This window comes from Carassius carassius, chromosome 11 (assembly GCF_963082965.1).
Source record: "Carassius carassius chromosome 11, fCarCar2.1, whole genome shotgun sequence".
NCBI classification, from domain to species: domain Eukaryota; kingdom Metazoa; phylum Chordata; class Actinopteri; order Cypriniformes; family Cyprinidae; genus Carassius; species Carassius carassius.
In genome coordinates, this window is record NC_081765.1 from 25,211,177 (window position 1) to 25,234,568 (window position 23,392).

Genomic DNA, 23,392 nt, shown 5'->3' on the forward strand with positions numbered 1-23,392 from the left:
ATTTACACAAAGGGTCCCTAATTACACTACCCTTAAGTACTTAAACTATGTGGCAGCTTGTCTTTGTGTGAGGAACTAATTGAGGTCTTCTTTTTCTTTGTCTTTTGCTAGACCACATGGATTAGCTGGCAGTCCAGTTATCTCTGATATCTCGCTCATCCGACTATCGCCTCACACTGCATCAACTGTAGAGTCACCCTTCAACCCACCTCACCCGTATGTCAACCCACACATGGAGCACTACCTGCGATCAGTCCACAGCAGTCCCACGCTCTCCATGATCTCTGCAGCACGAGGACTGAGCCCACCTGACGGTGAGTCTCATATTTTTCCCCATGTACCACGATACACTACCATTCGTTATGATTTTTTAATGTTTTGCAAGGTCCCCTTAAAATGATAAAAAGTGAAAGTACAGAACTATAATGTTAAGAAACACTTTTAAAAGAGTCCTGAAAAAAATTATCACGATTTCCCTATAAATTGTTAGCAGCACAGCAGTTTCCGGTTTTCAGCATTGATAATAATAAGAAATGTTTCTTGATTACCAAATCAGTCTTGACTAATGGCTTCTAAAAATTCAGCTTTGCTATTACAGGAATAAATTACATTATAAAATATATGAAAATAATAATAAAAAAACGTTTTTCTTTTTAAGTGTAATAGAATGTTACAATACTATAAATGCTGCCTTGGCGAGCATAAAATACATTTTAAAACATTTTAACATCTTACTGACCCAAAATCTTTAACTGGTATTGTACATTCAGACATATATAACAATTTTATTTACTTAGCCTCATGAATTTCTGAATTTCTAAATATATATGATGTTCCTTTGTGAAACGCCCCAAATAATGTTTTGCAGAATTGGCTTGTTTTATGTAATAGAAGTGAATGGTGACCGATCTTCAAAAAGGACTCATGTGCTGTAATGAAAGTAATCTCAGGCCATATTATAACATTGTGTGGGGAAAGACAGACAGTAGGCATTTTACAATACTTTTATTGTGCTTTTTGATGTTTTTTGCACTTGACAGTCCTGTGAAACCATTCAGAGTGAACATCCTATCTAGCATCTTATTTTATGCTTGAAAGAAAAAAGGAAGTCATAGGTTTGGAATGGCATGAGGGTGAGTGAATTATAACATCTGGAACAGTCAAGGTATTTCTACAATGGCTTACTAAAAACATGCTTCTTTGTGATGCTACCTGCATGCTGTTAGGTGCCAGTAGAAATTCAAGAGCACTTTTATATTATCTATTATGCGGGCTGAAAGTGGGTTTTATGTTTGTGGGGGTATGTCTGGAAGAAGGAATAAAAACATTGGGCAAGGAGAGAAAGAAAGCTAATGGTTCCCACTCCTCCACAAACTCAAACACAACAGATTCTCTCTAACTTTGTTTATCTCCTTTATTGTGTCAGCAATTTGGACATTTAGCATGCTAAAAAACTTTACTGTAGATCTGTTCTTATTTTTGTAGGCCTGAATATGTAAAATGATCATTGTCAGAAAGAAAACCGTTTACTAAAATCTCCCTTGCCAAAGCCTGGGACAGGCGGCCCAAATCAGAGATAAGTCACCAAGCACAAAGTCTTAGCAATAATGGCTCTTCTTTCTCATTTAAGCAATGTGAAATAGATTTGTTTGGTGATTAAATGGTGGTAGAGACAATGGAAGAAGTTGAGCTTGAGTGAGTCTAAATAAAAGCTAAATAGCCTGTTTTCATATTCACCTTAATCCCAGCAGTACACCAACACTTTTAAAGGTCTTGCATTAAAGCCATACAGGTGATAAATTCAATGATTTGCATAAACGTCCACACATTATACAATCAACTAATATCATGACAGAGCAGTCTTGCAGAAAGCAGTCATGTTCTCATGTTTAACAGAAGGCCCATAAAAGAATCACTGATTAAGATTGGTGGAGATATCCCCAGTCCCAGAGCAGTCTTCTGACTCATCGCTCCACCGCCTCAGGGCTTTTTCAGCTCCGGCCTCTGCTGCACCCCTCCTCACTTCGATTCTGAGCCCCTCTAGGGATGCAGTTATACGATCCAGCGAGCATGGAGAAAATAAACGGCCTTGTTCTGCTATGAATCCAGCACAAACACAGGTCTGTTCTTTTTTAACCTCGCTGGGGCCTAATTGTTCCTGATAGAGCTGTTATGGTATGAATGGCCAAGCAGGCAAGAATGGGGTAGAACCCACCCCCCACCCCCAATCCTGAGTGTCCTATAACATAAGCAGCAAGGACTGAACTGCTGTTATGTCTTTGTCATAGGCGAGTGTAACGGAAATGACATAGGAGGCACTAATGGTTATCTGACCTAGGCAGAAAGAAAAATAAATATATCCATGGTATTTATTACCTTTGACACCTTAGTCTGGGGTTTACTAGGAGCTGATGTTAACAAATGTACCTAAGTGTAGGCAAGGAGCTTAAGGGGAAGGAGAGAGTAGAGTGAGCTGCGCCACTTTTTAAACTATATATCTATGTGATAGAATAAAATTTTTATTCAGCAAGGTCAAAAAAACTGATCAAAAGTGATAAAACTTTTTGCAGTGGATGGTACATCCAACCCCACCCTCCGCTATCCATATGTGTGTGTGTGACTGCTGAAATACTAAACTCTTCTCTTCTCTGTCTTAGCAGTGACCCACGAACACCTGAAGGAGCGGAGCTTGTTTGGCCTGCCCCCTCCCCCGCCAGGGGCCAACCCTTCAGAGTACTATCACCTCATCACCAGTCACCGAAGCCCTTATGGAGACCTGCTCATGCAGACGGGGGCCGCGGCTGCTCATCTTCCTGACTACATGAGCCCAGTGGACAGTGAGTTACACACCCTGAGTACAGAACCAACCCACATAAGTCGTGGTCTAGTGGTTAGAGCGTTTGACTCCTAAGGTTGTGGGTTCAAGTCTCAGGCTGGCAATACCAAGACTGAGGTGCCCTTGAGCAAGGTTCTGAACCCCCAACTGCTCCCTGGGTGCCGCAGCGTAAATGGCTGCCCACTGCTGTGTGTGTGTTCACTGCTGTGTGTGTGCACTTTGGATGGGTTAAATGCAGAGCACGAATTCTGAGTATGGGTCACCATACTAGGCTGTTTGTCATGTCATTTTATAATACATCCATACTGTCACCTTAAAGGTGTGAGATTTTTGTTTGTGTGCTAAAATGTTTGCTTCTGACTCCATTTAATGTGAAGAGACCGCTATAAGTAAGCCTTGAGACTGATAATATAATATACATTTGCAACAATAAAATCAAATCTAATCAATGTTAGCCACAAACATTAAAATTAAAGAAAACATTTGTGCCAGATTTTATCTGGTGAGGACTCTAGATTTATGCTAGACTTGCAACCTGAGACATTTCGGAATGCAGAAAGACACAAACTTGAATTAGCATAGACAGAATCGTTTATGTTCACATTCTTTCATCAAGTCTGATGAAATACAGACTTCTTGTTCATATGGCAGCATGCAGTTAATACTTTAAATTATATTATTTTGTAATATATATAAAAAAGGAAATTCTAAATCACATTAATTGCAATTTCAGTTGTATAATTTGCCAAAAAAAAAATAGTTAATGGCTCCCATAGGGCTCTTTTTTTTTTTCGGACCCCAGCATCTCCGAGAGTATAAACACTGTGGCTTTGTGGTGATTTCAAAATATTGCTCTGTTGGTTTGAGTGGGCCAACATGTCAACTTCTAGTCTAATCAACAGTGTTCTGAGCAGGAATACTTCCTTGTTTTTGTTTTTTTTGAGCAGACAATGGGAGTGTAGGGAAAACCTGTCTGGAAATAATTTTTAGTTTTGCTGTATTTTATGGTAGCACCTAAACTTTAGACTTCATCTTAAAAAAAAATATTTGTTAATATATTGAATGGTTTTCAATATATTTTCAGTTTTCACTTTAGTTAGTTTTAGTAATTTTTTTGAAAAATGTTCCCCTTGGAAACTAAAATTAAAATAATAGCTGAAATTATTTTATTTCCAGTAACAATAATGTTTATTGTTGGTTGGTTTAAATGGTTTAAATTGTTCTTTGGTTTAACAATAATAACCCTGGCCAGTACAAGTAGCTAACAAATTTTTTACAGTCTGCAAAATTTTATAAAATTTCTATTTAAAAAAATAGTTTACAAGCTTTCCACATCAAAGAACAAGTATTTCGATCTTCACCTGTGTATAAAACTTGACTCACATGGAAAGCGCCTGTAAACATGAGCCATTTCAACAATTTATGAGGCATTTCTGTCATGGCTTCTAATTCAAATTGGGCTGCAGGTGTGATGTGTTATTATAAGTAACATTCAACTTTCCTCCAACCTCACCTTAAAAGGGAAATACAATGTTTAGAGGGAGGTTTTTTTTTTTTTTTTTTTTGCAGTGGCTGTAATGCCAGGTCTTTCATGTCTGTTCTTTGTTTTCAAGGATGTGTTATGGCAGTTATGTACCCACTTCTGCTTCTTTGTAATGTGATCCAATTAGTCATGTAATGGACTATGCAGTATGCTCTTGATCTTGTAAGGTCCTGATTACACCTGGTGTAATAATGTGGCATTGTTAACAGCTGCCCAGAGGGTCGCTATTGCATGTCATTGCGTAATGTATAGGGGTAAACTAGGGCGAGCAGGTTGCAGGTCTCATGGTGCCAAGCAGGTTTTCGGCTCTCATCCAGAGTTTCGAGGAGACATACAGTGTTGTGAATGGGTATCACTGTAAGAGAGGATGAAGGGGAAGTCAGTGTAGGGTGTCTGCTCAGGAAACTTGTGATCGTAAATAATCAAGCTGGCATGCACTCTTCCTTTGATCCAGTCCAGCCACCCACAGTAACTCTTAGTGCCACAAATCCACACACCCTCTCAAATCGCATGTCCCAATTATTTCCAATCACTAATCAAACACCAACTTCTGCATTTTTATAACCGTAATGGGTTGGTCATGAGAGTTGCTGCATTTCTGACCACTAACGCTGGCCGACGCGGAGCTGACTGCTCACAGTTTGTGTAGCGAGGCTTGTTACCTCAACAGCGCAGGGCTTTCTTCTTCCCGGCTCGAGTCTTTGGCCTTCTCCTCCACCTAGATTGATGTGGTCTTACTCTCTGGGCACTCCACACCAACCCACAGACACAGGGCTTTCATTGATTGCTGGTGTCAGCTCATGGTGTGGTGGCATAAAGCAAGCACTTTAGTAAAGCAAAGCCCTGATAAATATGCATTGCAGAGCTTAGCGTTTGTCTTGGAATGGTGTGGTGATAAAATTTGTATGCGTATTTAAAAATCAATTTATGTTCTAATAAATTCAGCAGACCCACCACAAGAGTCAGTGTTCAGCATGCACAAAGTGGCCCTCTTGTTTTTTCCCTTCACGATTCCCATTTGCCCATTAGCTGACTTGGAGAGAGAAGGTACAGGATTTTCCTGTAAATGGTGATCGTTGAAAATGTGCACATGGAAAGTCTGTCCGGCTTGTCATTAGAACCAACATGTGGAGTACTGTACATTTATTTTTGGACGTTCTGCAGTTTTACATGGACTACTGGGTCAAACTGAGACTTTAACTGGAGTCATGCGACATTGAAAAGGTTGTTACAGACTTCACTGTACTGCAAAATAAGCATTCTGACATTTCACACAGCTGTAAACCTCATGGTTTCTACAAATTCCACTTTGCATAAAAGCCACATGTAAGACCTCATGTTTTATATATATATATATATTTACACACACACTCAGAAAGACACATATGAATTGTAACTACATGAGTGAAATTTTTTTTTATATATATACATATACATTTTTATCAAATCTCAGCATTTGGAACAGACACAGACACAGAAACAGGAAAAGTTTCTTCCCTCAGGCAATCCATCTAATGAACAATTGATAAAAACTGTGGAACACACTACATTATTTATATTTATATATACATACACTTATTTATCTAACACACATACTTAGCGTACACTTAAATTTTTTGCACATAATATACCTGTACATACATAATGCTCATTGTAATATACCTGCCATACATTGTCAATTTGTATATTTTCGTTCCTTATCTACCTATTTGTATTTTTTTTTTTATTCCATTTTGTGTTTTTTGTTCTGTCACTGTCATTATGTTGCACTGCGGAGCTTCTGTCACGAAAACAAATTCCTCGTATGTGTGAACATACCTGGAAATAAAGCTCATTCTGATTCTGGTTCTGATTTGTTACGCTATAATTATATTATTACTTTAATGTTTGTTTTTTATTTTTTAAGTTTTTATTTTATAATGATATTGTTATTATATTTTTACAATGAATACATAGTTAAAATATAATAAAATAATATTTTAAATATATAATTATATATATATATATATATATATAAACATTTTATTTACAAATAGCTTTCATATGTAGATTAATGTAGTTTTTTGTTATTTTAATAAACAATTTCTACATTTATTTATTTATCTATATTTAATTTATATTTACTTATGTTTTAACAAACAATTTGAAAAGAATATATATAATGAAGTGAATCCTGACATTTTTCACTCTTGCAGTAGCTCACATGGACAGACTTTGGCGCTGATAGCAGTAATTAAAACAAATCTCTTGTCATTAAATATGCTTAGTATGTAACCCACATCAGTCATCCATGTCTATAAAGATAAGAGTCAAATCTTAAGATGTAAGAATGATTGATCATCACCTCGTTTTGAATTCAAACCCAAAAAGCTTTGAATACATGTAGCTGACTCCTGCGGATCACTGCCTCTCCTGCCAGTGATGTGAACGCCAAACGCATTTGCCCGAACAGGCCCCAAAATAACAAATAGCAGCAAACAATGAAAGGAGTCGGCGTCGGCTATGAGTGCATGTCTTGCTGAAACGCTCCATTGCAGTGCCAAGTGCATGTGCATGCCAATGCCGTGCACTTAACATGTTAATAATGATCTTCACCTGACAGGGCGACATGCTGATTGAAAGCGCATTCGCCACTAAAAACAACACAGCCTCATTTCCCCATCACACCCAGATGGGTTTTTACTCAATGGGCACGTTGCTTAGGCCCGCTTTGTGTGCTTTAAGTGAATCGGTTGCGCATGCAATGTTATGAAAAGTCTCACTCAATGCTTCTCAATAGGTGAGATGGGAAATGCTGGCCTTACTCCCTCTGGATGGATGAACACGTGAATAAATAAATCACCACAGCCTCCGGCTCACAGCCAGACTCTGCCTGATACCCAAAACAGCAGGATAATAGGTTGAACAGCCCTCTGTTTCAGTTCAGCTCTGCTTCTGCTCTCTGTGTTGAAGTGAAGAGGTCTGCAGCACCTAATTGAGTTGCTTACACAGGAATGCTTTAAGATTATGAATGGAAAGAGAAGGAAAACAAATCGTTTGTGTGGCATAACCAGCGGGGAACAGTTTAAGGTCCCTTGATAATAGCTGCTGCCAAAGTAAACGTCTGCTGTCCGACTGCAGGCAGGACTGTTTGGGAGAGGAGGTTTGGTGTAAAGGGAGGGAGTCTTGTACACAACAGACGCTAGCACAAGGCACTGCTGTTTCTGTCTCATTGTGATTGCCTGGTGCTCAAGTACACATATATTATTTATTGATTTATTTATTCAAATTAATTTGTAATGTGCACTGCTATTCAAACACTTGAGTCGGTTGAGTTAGTAGGATTATTTATTTTTTTGTAATTAAGATTTATTCATTTATTCAGTGATAACTAAGTGACAACAAATGACTTTTTATAAAATATTTTTTTTTTCAGTGAATGCTTTTCTTTGGAATTTTCTATTCATCAGAGAAACCTAAAAAAATATTTTCCACTTGTAACTTCTTCATATTTCAGAATGTCCTTTATAAACTATATATACACACTACTGTTCAAAAGTTTTTTTTTTTTTTTAAGAAATTCATACTTTTATTCAGATTCAAATAAATGTCATTCTTTTGAACTTTCTATTCTTCAGAGAATCCTGTGTGTGTGTGTGTGTATATATACAGTCGTGGCCAAAAGTTTTGAGAATTACATAAATATTGGAAATTGGAAAAGTTGCTGCTTAAGTTTTTATAATAGCAATTTGCATATACTCCAGAATGTAATGAAGAGTGATCAGATGAATTGCATAGTCCTTCTTTGCCATGAAAATGAACTTAATCCCAAAAAAACCTTTCCACTGCATTTCATTGCTGTCATTAAAGGACCTGCTGAGATCATTTCAGTAATCGTCTTGTTAACTCAGGTGAGAATGTTGACGAGCACAAGGCTGGAGATCATTATGTCAGGCTGATTGGGTTAGAATGGCAGACTTGACAGGTTAAAAGGAGGGTGATGCTTGAAATCATTGTTCTTCCATTGTTAACCATGGTGACCTGCAAAGAAATGCGTGCAGCCATCATTGCGTTGCATAAAAATGGCTTCACAGGCAAGGATATTGTGGCTACTAAGATTGCACCTAAATCAACAATTTATAGGATCATCAAGAACTTCAAGGAAAGAGGTTCAATTCTTGTAAAGAAGGCTTCAGGGCGTCCAAGAAAGTCCAGCAAGTGCCAGGATCATCTCCTAAAGAGGATTCAGCTGCGGGATCGGAGTGCCGGCAGGTGTGAGCGCATCTGCACGCACAGTGAGGCGAAGACTTTTGGAAGATGGCCTGCTGTCAAGAAGGGCAGCAAAGAAGCCAGTTCTCTCCAAAAAAAACATCAGGGACAGATTGATCTTCTGCAGAAAGTATAGTGAATGGACTGCCGAGGACTGGGGCAAAGTCATATTCTCCGATGAAGCCCCTTTCCGATTGTTTGTGGCATCTGGAAAAAGGCTTGTCCGGAGAAGAAAAGGTGAGCGCTACCATCAGTCCTGTGTCATGCCAACAGTAAAGCATCCTGACACCATTCATGTGTGGGGTTGCTTCTCATCCAAGGGAGTGGGCTCACTCACAATTCTGCCCAAAAACCCATGAATAAAGAATGGTACCAAAACACCCTCCAACAGCAACTTCTTCCAACAATCCAACAACAGTTTGGTGAAGAACAATGCATTTTCCAGCACGATGGAGCACCGTGCCATAAGGCAAAAGTGATAACTAAGTGGCTCGGGGACCAGAATGTTGAAATTTTGGGTCCATGACCTGGAAACTCCCCAGATCTTAATCCCATTGAGAACTTGTGGTCAATCCTCAAGAGGCGGGTGGACAAACAAAAACCCACTAATTCTGACAAACTCCAAGAAGTGATTATGAAAGAATGGGTTGCTATCAGTCAGGATTTGGCCCAGAAGTTGATTGAGAGCATGCCCAGTCGAATTGCAGAGGTCCTGAAAAAGAAGGGCCAACACTGCAAATACTGACTCTTTGCATAAATGTCATGTAATTGTCGATAAAAGCCTTTGAAACGTATGAAGTGCTTGCAATTATATTTCAGTACATCACAGAAACAACTGAAACAAAGATCTAAAAGCAGTTTAGCAGCAAACTTTTTGAAAACTAATATTTATGTAATTCTCAAAACTTTTGGCCACGACTGTATATATATATATATATATATATATATATATTCTCTGAAATATATATATCACATTTCGCCCCAAACATTAAGATGCACAGCTGTTTTCAATATAATAATAATAATAATAAATGTTTCTTGAGCAGCAAATCACATATGATTTCTGAAGGATCGTGTGACACTGAAGACTGGAGTAATGGCTACTGAAAATTCTGCTTTGTCATCTCAGGAATAAATTACATTTTAAAATATATTTACTGAAAACTGTTTTAAACTTGAATCATATTTCACAATATTACTGGTTCAGCCCAGGTGAGCATAAGAGGCTTATAATAAAGCATTAAAAAAAAAAAATTTCCTGCCGTATATTGCATAATTAAATTATTCACTGCATACTATTTTTCGATATTTTTATTTAGGTATTTATTTATTTATTATTAGTTGCAGTTTATTATTTGCATGATAGACTTTTTTACTGATTCCCAAAAGGAAATTAAAGAAGAGAAGGAACATAGGAATAACACCCTTTTTCTGTCATCCCAATAAAAACATCAGAGCAGATGCCTAATATAATTGCCTCTTTTGTAAACGTGCAGAAAACGGCTATAATTATAAAGCCATACATCAGGCCAGATCCTCATTTAGAAGCACCTTCTCCTTCCCACCATTCCCTGTCCCACAGGGTCGACAGAGCTGCCTGAACCAGCCTCTGCAGTCAACACTCAGCACTGCACATCTGGTTTAGCGCTCTCCCAGGAACCTGTGCACCCCTAAATTAGAGACACTGCCTATAAAAGCAGACTATTGCAGAGTGTGTGGGACTCAGCAGCTGAGGACGGGACAGACACTGCTACCCCCTGCTGTTCTCTTCACTCTGTGGACAGTTCTTTGACAATCTATTAGGGTTTTTAGATCGATTTTTAGGTATCGAGAGACATTTTTTGCTTTTGTTTTTTAGTTCAACTAAATGAAAAACAAATGTTACAAGATATTACAAGAATTGCAAGATATAAACAAATCTGAGGAATAAAATTAAGAAAAAAAGTCTGAATATTCAGAATTGCAAGATATAAACTAAAAATTGTTCATGCTCATTTTGACAATTGTAGTTGGTGTTTTGGTTATCTCACGCATACAGGAAACTTCCATAATGTATAGTAAACATACTATCATAAACATTAGTAGTATGTAGTATATATACTACATACTTCATCAAGAGTAGTATGGTAACATGCTGATTTAAACATAGCCAGTTGTTATGTTTTAATCCTGTTTGATGTAGTAGTGCACGTTTCACCTTTAAATGAAGCACTGAATGTGCATACAGGCTTTTGGCTAAAATTTCTAAATCTCATTCTTTCATATTTTGCATAACAACTTATAATAGTTGCTGGTTGCATTGTAGATTCAAACGATTAACGAATGGTAGGGGAGTAATCAACTGGTTGGAGGTTGTAGATTTGTGAGAGTTTGACAGGCATCTGTTTGAAATGTCAGTGGAGGGTTTTTTGTGAGGTGTTTGTGTTTGTGTGTAGTTTAATGGTCCCATTACATGTTTCCTGTTGAATGTTGCTGTTCTCTGTCCTCTTACACCAGGCTTAATGCGCAGCACCTGTTTAGTACAGCGCATGGCACGTGTACATGGAAACATGGCCTTTGAATCAGCTCTTGAAAGGCAGAAGTCAAATTCTACAGTTTATACTTTTTTTTTTTGAAATTTGAAATTTGATAATATTTCCCTTCAAAATGTTAGTCAAGATTTCTGCCTCCAAAAGGTCATAATGTGGTATGTTTGGGGAGGTCATTTTGTAATTGTCCGCCCTTTTTTCACCCCTAAAATGATCATGTGTGAACGAAGGTATTGTGATCATTTGCAACATAGTTTCAATGTTTTATATATACACATGTCTGCATAGCACATTGAGATCTTCACTTTTATTTCATGTGGTTGTGAATATAATCTACTGTTAAAAGATAAGATTTTTGTTGTTTATTTTGCAAGAAATTCAAACTTTAATTCAGCAAGGATGCATTAATTTATCAAAAGTGACAGTAAAGAACATGTTAAAAGTTTTCTATTTTTCTATTTCAAATACTGTAAGTGCTGATCTTTTGAACTTTCTATTCTTTAAACTTTCTATTCATCAAACATTCTATCCATCATTTACACAAAAATGTTTCCATCATTAATAATACTAAAAAAATGTTTCTTAACCACCAAATCAACATATTAGAATGATTTCTGAAGGATCATGTGACACTAAAGACTGAAGCAACAGCTGCTTGAAATTTTACTTTTCCATCTCTCTCTATAACGAAATTTTAAATTGTATTAATATTTCACAAAATTACTGTTTTTGCTGTATCTTTGATCAAATGAATGTAGTGAACAAAAACATTAGAAATCTTTTTTTTAATGGTACTGTGAACAAATCTATCTTTCCTCTTTTTATTTTTTGAATACACAGATATGCATTTCATTGCTAAGTAAGCTTTTCAAAGTAGTTGTAAAAAATTATATATAGTATAATAATCAGAATTATTATTCTTGGGTCCTTGATAAACCTTTAAAAAATGTGTGGAGATAATTATCTGAAGAAAGACATAAAATATAGACTGTTCAGCATTCCACACATTATTTGGTAACTTATTTGCCTTATTTTCCTCCCAGATCAATGTTGTTAAGCAGCATCTGTTTGGCATGCTTCAGAACAACCCATTGGGTGAGATTGGTATAATTAGGCTGATAAATTATTCATAGTGAGTTTTATGCAAGCCAGAATAGGAGTGATGCTGGAGATAAAGATAATTGAATATCCATCTCTTTTAAGGTGAGAGTGAAAAAGCTTCTTTTCTCTTCAGTGTCCCGTTTCCCCAGTCCCAGACTGACGCCGAGGTTGAGCAGGAAGCGAGCGCTGTCCATCTCTCCAGTCTCGGATGCCAGCATCGACCTGCAGACCATGATCCGCACCTCGCCCAACTCTCTGGTGGCCTACATCAATAACTCCCGCTCCAGCTCGGCTGCCAGCAGCTCTTACGGCCACCTCTCCGTCGGGGCCATCAGGTACAGGAATGGCCATTTTCTCCCATCTGTGTTGATTTTCTTTCTGAAGGTTTTTGCAGGTTGCCCATTATTTGTGATTTTTTTTTTCTCTTTTCATGTCTCAGTCCCTCCTTCACGTTTCCACATCCTATCACGCCAGTCGCATACCACCAGCTGCTGTCCCAACAGAGAGGTCTAAATGCGTTTGGACACACTCCCCCCCTCCTACATCCTTCTCCTTCCCTCAGCAGCAGGCAGACGCTGGTGGCAGCAGCTGCTCTGAATAACAACAACAGCGCCGACACCAACACAGACTCCGGCCAGGTGATTTTACAGAGATTTATGATTTCTATACATGTTTTAGAATTGCTTCTATACATATACATCTAGACTGAAGGTTCTTAAGATTTTGAGATACCTGGAGAATGTATAATATAGTTTATATATAAGTTAATAACATTAAGCAGCACAACTGTAATAAGTTTCTTGAGCACCGAATCAACATATTAGAATGATTTCTGAAGGATCCTGTGACACTGAAGACGGGAATAATTCAACTTTGCAATCACTGGGATAAATTACATTTTCAATTATATTATCATAAAAAACAGTTATTTCCGTTATTGATATTGATGTTTTGACTGTTTTTTTGATCAAATAAACGCAACCTTGGTGAGCATAAGAGACATCTTTCAAAAACATTTAAAAAATTGTATTTTAAATGTTTAAGGATACATGAATAAATATTGGTTATTGAGTGATAGAAAACACGGGCCTCTGCCATACTGTAGTGGTTGGGAGGAAAGGCACCACTTTAACAGAGAGACTGCTTGTTCAGAGAGACTGTCTGGTGAATTATGAATCCATCTGAGGATCAAAGTCTGTAGCACTCTCTGGGTGTAATAATTTCTTCCTTTTCATATTTCCATCTGACAGATGCTCATAGTGCAGTCTAAACTGTTTAGTCTCTGCGGCGAGTTGCTTTGTGAAATATGGCATCTGGAGCATGGTGCCTTTTTTTTAGGCGTGAAATCACTGTTCATGCCAGCAGCCAAACCGTCGACATGGTGGCTCCAATGTCTCTTCTCCTGTTCTCTTGCAGAATGCTGGTGGAGACCCGGCGGTCAGCAGCACGGTCAACCCTATGATCTTCAAGAGGTCAAAGGTGAAGACTGAAGCAGATGGACCCCACCCCATCTCACCTAGATCTCAGGTCTGTGGAATCTTATCCACTTTCACTTTAGGTCACATCGAGGGTTTTTAAGCTTCAAATGGACTCAAAAGCACCATTAAAGTGTTATAGAATTGGTTTTTTGCTTTTATTTTCTCTGCTCGTTTTCAGTTCTGTGACAGTGCAATGGTAAGATACATGAGGGGAGGTGCGCAGTGTGATTGGGGCAGATGTGAATGAATGAGAACACAGAAGTGGGACTGAGATAAACATGCTGTAGTCAGAATGGACCTTTTTCCAAACCCTTCAAATTTGAGGTTGATTGGAATGCAAGAAACCAAACTCAGAATGGTTTCAAAGAAACTATTATCAGTTGTTGCTTCAGTGCTCTTAACAACACTGATAAACATACCCTTGACTTTGACTGGATATCACACAAATTAGCATGTGGAAGGTGACTATATTACATCTGGCCATGAAGCATTCTGTTCTCTCGCCACATTAGAGAGGTTTTGAACCATTTAAGTTTTAAGTTCATTAGACCTCAAAAGCATTCTTAACATTCCCCTTAAGCGAAACGAGGGTTGCAATATAGTGTTGGAAGTCAACCTGACCACCAACATTAGTTCCCATCTGATTCTCAATAACTCAAGACCAGAATCTGCTCCCATAAGAAATATAAAACACTAATAAAATCTCTTTAATTTCTAATATTTTCCCCTGAACCACAGTGAGATTAAATGGTACCTTGGGAGCCCTGTTTCTCAGATTTTTCTTCTGAGAAAAAGACTCAACGTTTGACTGAAACATTTCTCATCAAATGATTGGAGCTACACTATCCATTTCAGTTTTATAGTGCTATGCTCTTACTATATTTCAGCTAAATTTAACACCATTCAGTTTCACAAGCTAAAAAGCAACCACTGAGCTATAAAATATTCTTTTGACTGACAAGTATGACTTAATATTTGCAAATAAAGTTTACCAGCGCTGTTTCCTCTACAGGATCACATGGAGTTGCCAGAGGAACTTGATAAAGATGAATGCAAGCAAGAGCCTGAGGTGGTGTATGAGACCAACTGCCACTGGGAAGGATGTTCCAAAGAGTACGACACCCAGGACCAGCTAGTTCAGGTTAGTCACTATTTGGTTTCGTTTAATTTATTTTGAAATGTCTTCTATCTCTAAGTGCTGTTAACTTCCATAACACAAGGGCTCTTTTTCAAATTCTTTTAAGCTGCCTTTGCTGTCTCCTGCCTGTATAGATAGCATTCAAATTTAAATGGAACATCAGTAATGTCTCTACATACACATTCAAAAGTTTGATACATAAAAATACCTAGAAACTTACATTTTTACCATGGTATTAAGGTGCTATATGTGTGGTTTTAGCTGTGGTTGGTTATCATGGTCTAAATATATGCTGCTATATTTGGGGAAGTCGTGGCCTAATGGTTAAAGAGTCGGACCCGTAACCAAAAGGTTGTGGGTTTGAGTCTCGGGCCGGCAGAAATTGTAGGAGGGGGAGTGAATGAGCTTCGGGTGTGTGTGTGCACTTTGGACGGGTTAAATGCAGAGCACGAATTCAGAGTATGGGTCATGTCACTTTCCACTATGGAAGACCAATGGTTAATTTAACAAAACTATAACAGAATAGTTTTTAATAATGAACATAAATGTACTATTGTCAACTCAAGCTAGTGTCATATGTGCATTTCAAAGAGACAAAAAGATGTAATGTTATTAATATTTCAGCCTGCATTGCAAACTGTGCTAAAGATACATGTCATCAAAGTCAGGCAGCACAAACCTGTTTCATGATTTGAAACAATATCACTCATAAGAACTAAGAACTAAGAAATTAATTGTATTAAGATATTTATTTTGTTAAGGAAAAAATGCCTGAAAAAGTTTAAGGAATTCAACAACGCGCAGTGTTTGTCATGTTCTGACCATAAAAAGTCATTTAAAACCACAATCAATGGTCTGGTTTCTACAGCTTTCACATGTGATGCCCTAAAATGCTGTCTAGCTAGGTTTTGGAACAGCTTTTGTCTTGAAATAGTCATTATGACTAAACGGAAACAAACACCAATTGCAAACAGCTTTCCTGCCTTTTTAAAGCTGTAAATAATTAGAAACACTGCTCTTTGGACAAGTTTTTCATCGTCAGTTTTAGCCAGACTTGTAACTGATCCTTTCCTGTCACTGACACGTGTAGGGTTAATGAGCACGTTGATACCCGCAGAGGTGCCGAATGTGTTCATTTACGCACATATACTCTCATATGTGTGGCTTCTGCCCCTGTGCACCCTCTGACCTTTTTTTACCTTCCCTGAGGCCATGCAGTAAATCCGTCGTCATGCCAGCAGCTCTGGAGTGGCCCTCTCCACCTCTGACACCTCAGCTGCTCTGCTGGGTGTTATTAACAATCTGTGAGCCACAATGTGACAGATACACTTGGGCCCAGAGTCAGACTCACTGCCCTGACAGGAACACACCGAGCCAGTCTGGCTCCTCATGAGACCTAGACCTGGAGCTCTGGAATCCTTTGGGGTTATGGATCAGTGGAATTGGGCTCCTGCCATTCTCCAATTCCAGAACAAGCCCAAACCAGTCTTAGCTGAGTCTAGCATGTGTTTTATGTTCTAAGACCCACATTAGACTAAAATTGAAGGCACAAACAAACATATGGTCTTAAGTAGTTGCAAGTGAATTGTTAGTTGGGATTACAAGATTAATGTTCATCATTACTCAGATTTCTGAGAAACCTGATAAAGTGGTTTTGGAAAGCAAGAGCGAGTGTAAGGTGTAATTACATTCAGACCAGACAAGATAAAGGAATCAGAACACACAGAGAGCTTGGTCTTCCTCCTTACACACCCTTTTTAATCCTAAGGCTACAGTCTGAGCGCTCTGCTTGCAAATAATATACCCAGAGAAACAAAATAATGGCATGGCGTTTGATATTTTTTTTATGAGTTCTTCCCTGAAGAACTTAATTCAGGATTATTTTAGGTGCTTTAGAATAATACAAAGCGAGTAACTTTCATGGTACACATAATCTAGTTATTTATTATATTATTTTGTATAATATTATATGTATATTTACACATCATTCAAAAGTTTGGGGTCAGGAGTATATATAAAAAATAAAAGATTGCTATTAATTATTGCTATTAAATATTAAACAGCACAGCTAACATTGATAATGAGACATTTTGAGCACCAAATCAGCATATTAGAATGATTTCTGAATGATCATATGACACTGAAGAATGGACAAATGGCTGCTGAAAATTCAGCTTTGCAATTACAAAAATAAATGTAATTTTAAAATATACTAAAATAGAAAAGAATCATTTTAAATTGCAGTAACAAGTCTTTACTGTATATATATATATTTTAAATATTGTCAAAACGTTATTAAAAAACAGGATTTACCCTTTGTTTGCATTATGGCATTATGACTTTCACATTGTCACTTTTCTCTACTTGCAGCATATCAATAATGACCACATCCATGGGGAGAAGAAAGAGTTTGTGTGTCGATGGGAGGAGTGCTCACGAGAACAGAAGCCTTTCAAGGCCCAGTACATGCTTGTGGTCCACATGCGCCGACACACTGGGGAGAAGCCCCATAAGTGCACAGTAAGTGATGCACCACTGCTCATCACGCCTTCATTTCATTCTTAAATGACCTCACCCCTCCCTATTTAAAACCTATACGTTCTTTACCTTTAATTGCAAGAATAAGTACATCTATTTCTGGACCCACAAGTAGAGCAAGTTATTGCTTTACAGAAATACATTAACATTTATTCATTTAGCTGACGCTTTTATCCAAAGCAACTTACAATTGCTACATATGTCAGACGTCACACGCCTCTGGAGTAACTAGGGGTTAAGTGTCTTGCTCAGAGGACACATTGGTGTCTCACGGTGGATTCGAACCCGGGTCTCTCACACCAAAGGCATGTGTCTTATCCACTGTGCAAACACCACCCCAAAATAGGCTTGATTCTTATTTCAGCAGAACACCTGATTTTTAATCTCCGTTACTTTTACTCTCCTTTAACATCATGAAGGCATGCTGATCAGCTGTTTTGTGTTTTCAGTCTCAACGTCAGTTTAATTTGCTTGAGATCCTATTAAAAAGTGAACTTCCGAGCGTGCTGATTGGCAGGATGGAGACATAATTAAAGTCTGAGGAGAGGAAGGTGCCATGGGTCTTTATTCAATTTTACTGAAGTTTAGTGAATACGATACAAGAACAGGCACCTGTGACATAAATAAGCCCTTTTTTTGCTTATCCAATGTGATCTCTTTTTACACCAATGTGTAATTATTCATGCAGAGGCTAAACTATTCTGAATATGAAAGCATTCTGTAACACAGAAGGTGGGGATCTTAATAATTGATGACATGGTCTGAACGAGCAAGATTTTCAAAGCTATAACAATTTAAAAATATATATATCTTTAAGGGTAATTCTCTCAAAAACTTGTCCAGGAAAAATGTTGCCCTATAAGCAAAAACATTTTTTCATTGTGGTGATGAGAATTGTGTAGAAAATATGTATTATTATAATAAAATATTGCCAGAAATCTTAGTAGTCCCAAAAAAAGGCTCCATTGTTTTTAAAGTAAAATATAATTTTGTATCTTGCCTTTAAATCAGGGCTGAAATGTAACCCAAATGTGTTCTTGGCGGTTTTTATTAGATTCACTCAGAAAGTTGTTTGATTTTAGGTTCAGATTGATGATAGCTGAGGTAATGGCTTTCTTTTCTCTTTCTCTCACTCTCTCTGTCAAGTTTGAAGGTTGCTCGAAGGCTTACTCTCGACTGGAAAACCTCAAAACTCACTTGAGGTCCCACACAGGGGAGAAACCTTATGTATGTGAGCATGAGGGTTGTAACAAGGCATTTTCCAATGCTTCAGACCGAGCCAAGCACCAGAACCGCACGCACTCGAATGAGGTTTGAGCTTTCAACATCCGTTTCATTATATGCATTTTGTTTCCTATCTCAAGACTATGACCAAGAGATTTGATTTAAATTAGATTTGATTCCACTCTGATAGCTATCTGTCACTCCTTTGCAGAAACCATATGTGTGTAAGTTCCCAGGTTGTACAAAACGCTATACAGACCCCAGTTCTCTCAGGAAACATGTGAAGACCGTTCATGGTCCAGAAGCACATGTCACTAAGAAGCAGCGTGGTGATGCACCACCTAAATCTCACCCTCCTAAAGGGAATGGAGAAAATGAGGCACACACAAAGCATGCAAGGGGAAGAACAGACGGGTCAGGGGAAGCCAACAGCACCACCCGAGGAGTGGAGGATTGCCAGCATGTCAAATCTATCAAGACGGAAAACACAGTGGTAAGAATAATTTTGTTCTTAATAAATTATTACTTCACTGACGAGATGTTCTGTCACAGATTTTGACTAAAAGCAGTTATACACAGTGTACATTAACCACAAGTTCCCAGGTTTGTTTCATTGGGAGAGAGGAAGCACAAGATAATGAAAAACAAAATATTTTTTTTTTACTCTGGTATGTCATTGAACAGTCAATGTACTGTGTGAAATGCTCTTAATGCACAGTTTAAACTAATGTACTAACCATTGCCTCATCTAATACACTAACCCTTTCCTTTCCTCTTAACTAACTTGCTTCTCTTTGAAAATAATGGACAGACTTTACTAAGGTGAGCACTGCAGCAGTGTCTTTTTATGCATGGCAATATCAGTACTTTTTCAAAAACCCAACTTCAGTTATGTTTGGTATAGTTGTGCTGTCCAAATCTTCAATAAACATCAGCAGAACAATATCAGTTTAGACCAATTACTTTAATTCCACAAACTTTACTGAGATTCTGTGCCAGAAATGTCAGTGGAACTGATGTTTGCTCATTACTGTTTCTTTGTAGATGTATCAGTCCAGCCCTGGTGGTCAGTCATCATGTAGCAGTGAGCCATCGCCACTTGGCAGTGCCACCAACAATGACAGTGGAGTAGAGATGGCTATGTACAGTGGAGGCAGTTTGGGGGACCTGAGTGGTTTAGATGACACACCTGTAGTAGATTCTACTGGTTCTCCAGGTACTTCTGCAGGAGTGGGTCTTCAGCTGCATAAAATCAGGGGAGGACTACTAAATATTGAGAACATCAAGAAGGAAAAACTAAAAACTGTAAGAGACCCCTGCTCCTGGACAAATGCATCACCTCAAGTCCGAAATACCAAGCTGCCTCCAATTCCTTCTATTGGTGAGTACTGCAGCCAAAAAATTGGTTTATTTATTACTTTGTTTCCACATTGTGTTCCCATGCATTTTGAGAAAGTAACTACTCTCATTACTGTGTTCTTCAGATTCACTGCTGGATACTCCAAATATGGGCATTCAGATGCCTGGACCTCCGAACCAACATTTAGGAGACTTATCTTCTTATGAAATGACAATGCTTAATCATCTGCAAGACCGCAGAGACAGCTCCACCAGCACAATGAGCTCAGGATACATGCTAAGTCGTCGGTCCTCCGGTATTTCACCCTGCTACTCCAGTCGTCGCTCTAGCGAAGCTTCACAATTTGGTGTCCGCAACAATAACGTCAGTTCGGCAGACTCCTATGACCCCATCTCAACAGATCTGTCACGCCGTTCCAGCGAAGCTAGCCAATGTAGTGGTGCTGGTGGACTCACAAGTTTACTAAGTCTCACGCCAGCTCAACACTACCGTCTCAAAGCAAAATACGCTGCAGCCACAGGGGGTGCACCACCAACACCTCTGCCCAATATGGATCGCATGAGTCTTAGAACTAGAATGGCCCTGTACAATGATTCACAGGAAAGTTCAGCACATTTGCACCATTCCCAAAGTGTAGTCAACTCAAGGCGCTGCAGTGACACTGGCTATGGCGCACCTGGCATGATGCCTCATGAAGTTCCGGCTAATCTACCAAGACGAGCGAGCGATCCTGTTCATCGGACAACTATCAATCCGCTCTCCTTGCCAAGGGTTCAGCGTTTCAACAGCATCAGCAACATGACCCTATCACGTCTACCTGCTGTAGATAGACGTAATTTCAACTTGCAGAGCAACACCTGGTCTGATGGCAGCTTGCATCGTCATCCCTTCATCCAGAGGCCACCTAGTATTTCAGAGAATGTTTTAATGGAGAACATGGCCACTGATGGAGGTGATCAGCAAGAAGAGGATTTGGTGCTACCAGATGACATGGTACAGTACCTCAAGTCCCAGAATGGTAGCTCAAATCAGGACCCAGGGATTTCTGTCAATGATGGTCATGCAGTAGAGTTACATGGTAATATAACCTCCCAACAACAACAGCAATTCTATGGGCAGCGGCGAATGGGCATGGCAAGCAACAACGGAAGTCACGTACAGTCTGTTCGCTCAGATCTGGAACAAATGGCCGATCTGCGAGGCATAAACAAGAACAACATGCCTGTACAATGGAACGAGGTCAGTTCTGGTTCTGTGGATGCAACTGCAAGGCTTCCAAAGCAGCAACTACTCCGAGGGAACTTGACAGTGGTTCAGCAGAAGCAGAACTTTGGCTCTTATCAAGGCTTTAGCACTAATCAACAGATTGTACCAATGAGCCAGAATCTTGCTAGCCTGCAACAGGAATATCCACAGAGGGTCACCCAAAGGATGAATTCTGTACTGCAGTATCGGCAGTATGTTACCAATCCATGTCAGAATCTCGGCGAACAAGTAAACCCTCAATCGGGATATCGGCAGGACCTCAATTACAACACCAGTCAACGTCTAACATGCAGTGGCATGGGTCCACCCAACGTGAGAGCAGTGCAAAACCAGGAGATGCAGAATTACAGATCCAACTTTTCACATCCAAATAACGTCAACCAGCAAAATTACGTCCCCCTTACTCAGACAGCCGTTCAAAATGCAGGCAGAGGACTGATACAGCCCAGACCTCCATCCGAGCCCAAACCTTTAAATAGACAACACTCAGGTTCGGGTATGATCCAGCAAAATGGTTGCTCAATGTCCAACGTTAACTCCTTAGAAGCTAGACCAAAGAGATCAGGTGACTTCGGTCAACACAGCAATGGGAATGGCACTATGTACTATTCAGGAAAGATCCATATGTTGGACAGAAGCGTGGATTATGGTTCTCCCATGTCTCCATGCACAAATCAAGCCCCTGTTGCTACAGTGTCTACATTGGCGTCTCCTGGGGTTAACCAGGTCACCAGCACAGTGGACTCCACCCAAACGCTTGAGCACACTCAAATAGACTTTGATGCCATTTTGGATGATGGAGACCATTCGAGCCTAATGTCTGGCACATTAAGCCCAGGCCTTCTGCAGAGTCTTTCGCAGAATTCCTCACGACTCACCACCCCGCGTAACTCCGTTACTCTAGCCTCAATACCGGCAGGTATTAGCAACATGGCCATTGGTGACATGAGCTCCATGTTAACAGCCCTTGCAGAGGAAAGCAAATTCTTAAACATGATGGCTTGAGAATTTAAAAAGTTATTCAGCAATCAGGGGTTGCTTTTTATGTTTTTTTTAATGCAGAGACATTGAACAATAAATTGACACAGAATAAAATGAACTGTTTAGGAACACTAACTTCTGCTCTAAAGGGAGAAAAACATGTTTATGCATTTTTCTTTAATGAGCAAAGGCACTGAAATACAGTTTTTGACAAGTTAAACTTGCAGCATTTCAGGTGAACACAGTCAATTACATTATCAGACATTTGCTAACACAGCTATTGTATGCAACTTGGCTGGCAAAGACCTCAAGACGACATGTTTCACAAAGCCATATGTTTAATGAAAGTTTGTTTGTTAATTCATATTAGTGTATATCAGGGTAATGGTTACTGGGCTTGTACAAGTCTGATTTTCCCTTTCTCAACAGTGCACTGAAATTCACTAAGTGCCTCACGTAAAAGAACATAAGAACATTTTAAACTCATATAATGCTATGTTATCTGGTATGTAGCTATGCTAATAGAGTCATTGATATTTTTGTTTATAGGTATTGCATATTCATCATGCTTTAAATTATGTGTAATGCATATTAACTGCACAAGCTTGTTCAATATGCGCAGTGTTCAGATTTACCCCCTTGTCACTTCTATGGGGTTTTATGAAAAACTAGTGGAAAATAAATTCCCGGTTAAAATTCCTCAAATATAGTCAATTTAATCTATATTGACAGATTCCCTTGAAGCACGCTCCAGGAGTTACAGATTTCTGTAGTTGCATCTGATCTGGCTGTGTGTTGGTGAAGGACAGCATTACGTCTCTAAGCTTCAGTCTGTGGAGGTCTGTCAACCCATGTGTCCTTTGAGATGTCTTTAAAGGAATATTCAAGTACTCTGTGTGCTCTCAGCGGAGATTGCATCCCAATTAACGGGTTCATCAGCCTCTTGAGTTTGTGATAAACCACAGGCGCATACTGAAATGACTTCTGCCTTTGATTTAGTATCGTTACAAGAAATTTCCACCAAGGACAGAGCAATTCTGAAGGTCTGAACTCTTGGAGTTGGTTGGTATTTTGTGACGCCATCTGCAAAACTCAACATATGTATAGCTTTTGTACATTTTCAATACACCATCTGCATTTCTGTTTTAAAA

The 23,392-nt window shown here is 38.9% G+C and overlaps 1 protein-coding gene across 4 annotated transcripts in view; it reads left to right on the forward strand.

Moving 5' to 3' along the window:
* Positions 1-23,392, forward strand: part of LOC132153080 (zinc finger protein GLI2-like) — a 71,181-nt gene extending 47,789 nt beyond the window's left edge. Inside the window, exons 4-14 of one of the 4 annotated variants that reach the window (XM_059562261.1) lie at positions 112-314; positions 2,658-2,837; positions 12,390-12,591; positions 12,696-12,894; positions 13,673-13,783; positions 14,747-14,875; positions 17,243-17,392; positions 18,557-18,721; positions 18,846-19,127; positions 19,679-20,015; positions 20,119-23,392. In XM_059562261.1, coding sequence (XP_059418244.1) covers positions 112-314; positions 2,658-2,837; positions 12,390-12,591; positions 12,696-12,894; positions 13,673-13,783; positions 14,747-14,875; positions 17,243-17,392; positions 18,557-18,721; positions 18,846-19,127; positions 19,679-20,015; positions 20,119-22,265 — 4,105 coding nt within the window. In that variant the 3' untranslated portion in view covers positions 22,266-23,392. Of the gene's footprint in view, positions 1-111; positions 315-1,881; positions 2,121-2,657; positions 2,838-12,389; positions 12,592-12,695; positions 12,895-13,672; positions 13,784-14,746; positions 14,876-17,242; positions 17,393-18,556; positions 18,722-18,845; positions 19,128-19,678; positions 20,016-20,118 lie in introns of those variants that run through there. The other 3 variants (XM_059562262.1, XM_059562263.1, XM_059562264.1) reach the window with 3 other exon arrangements.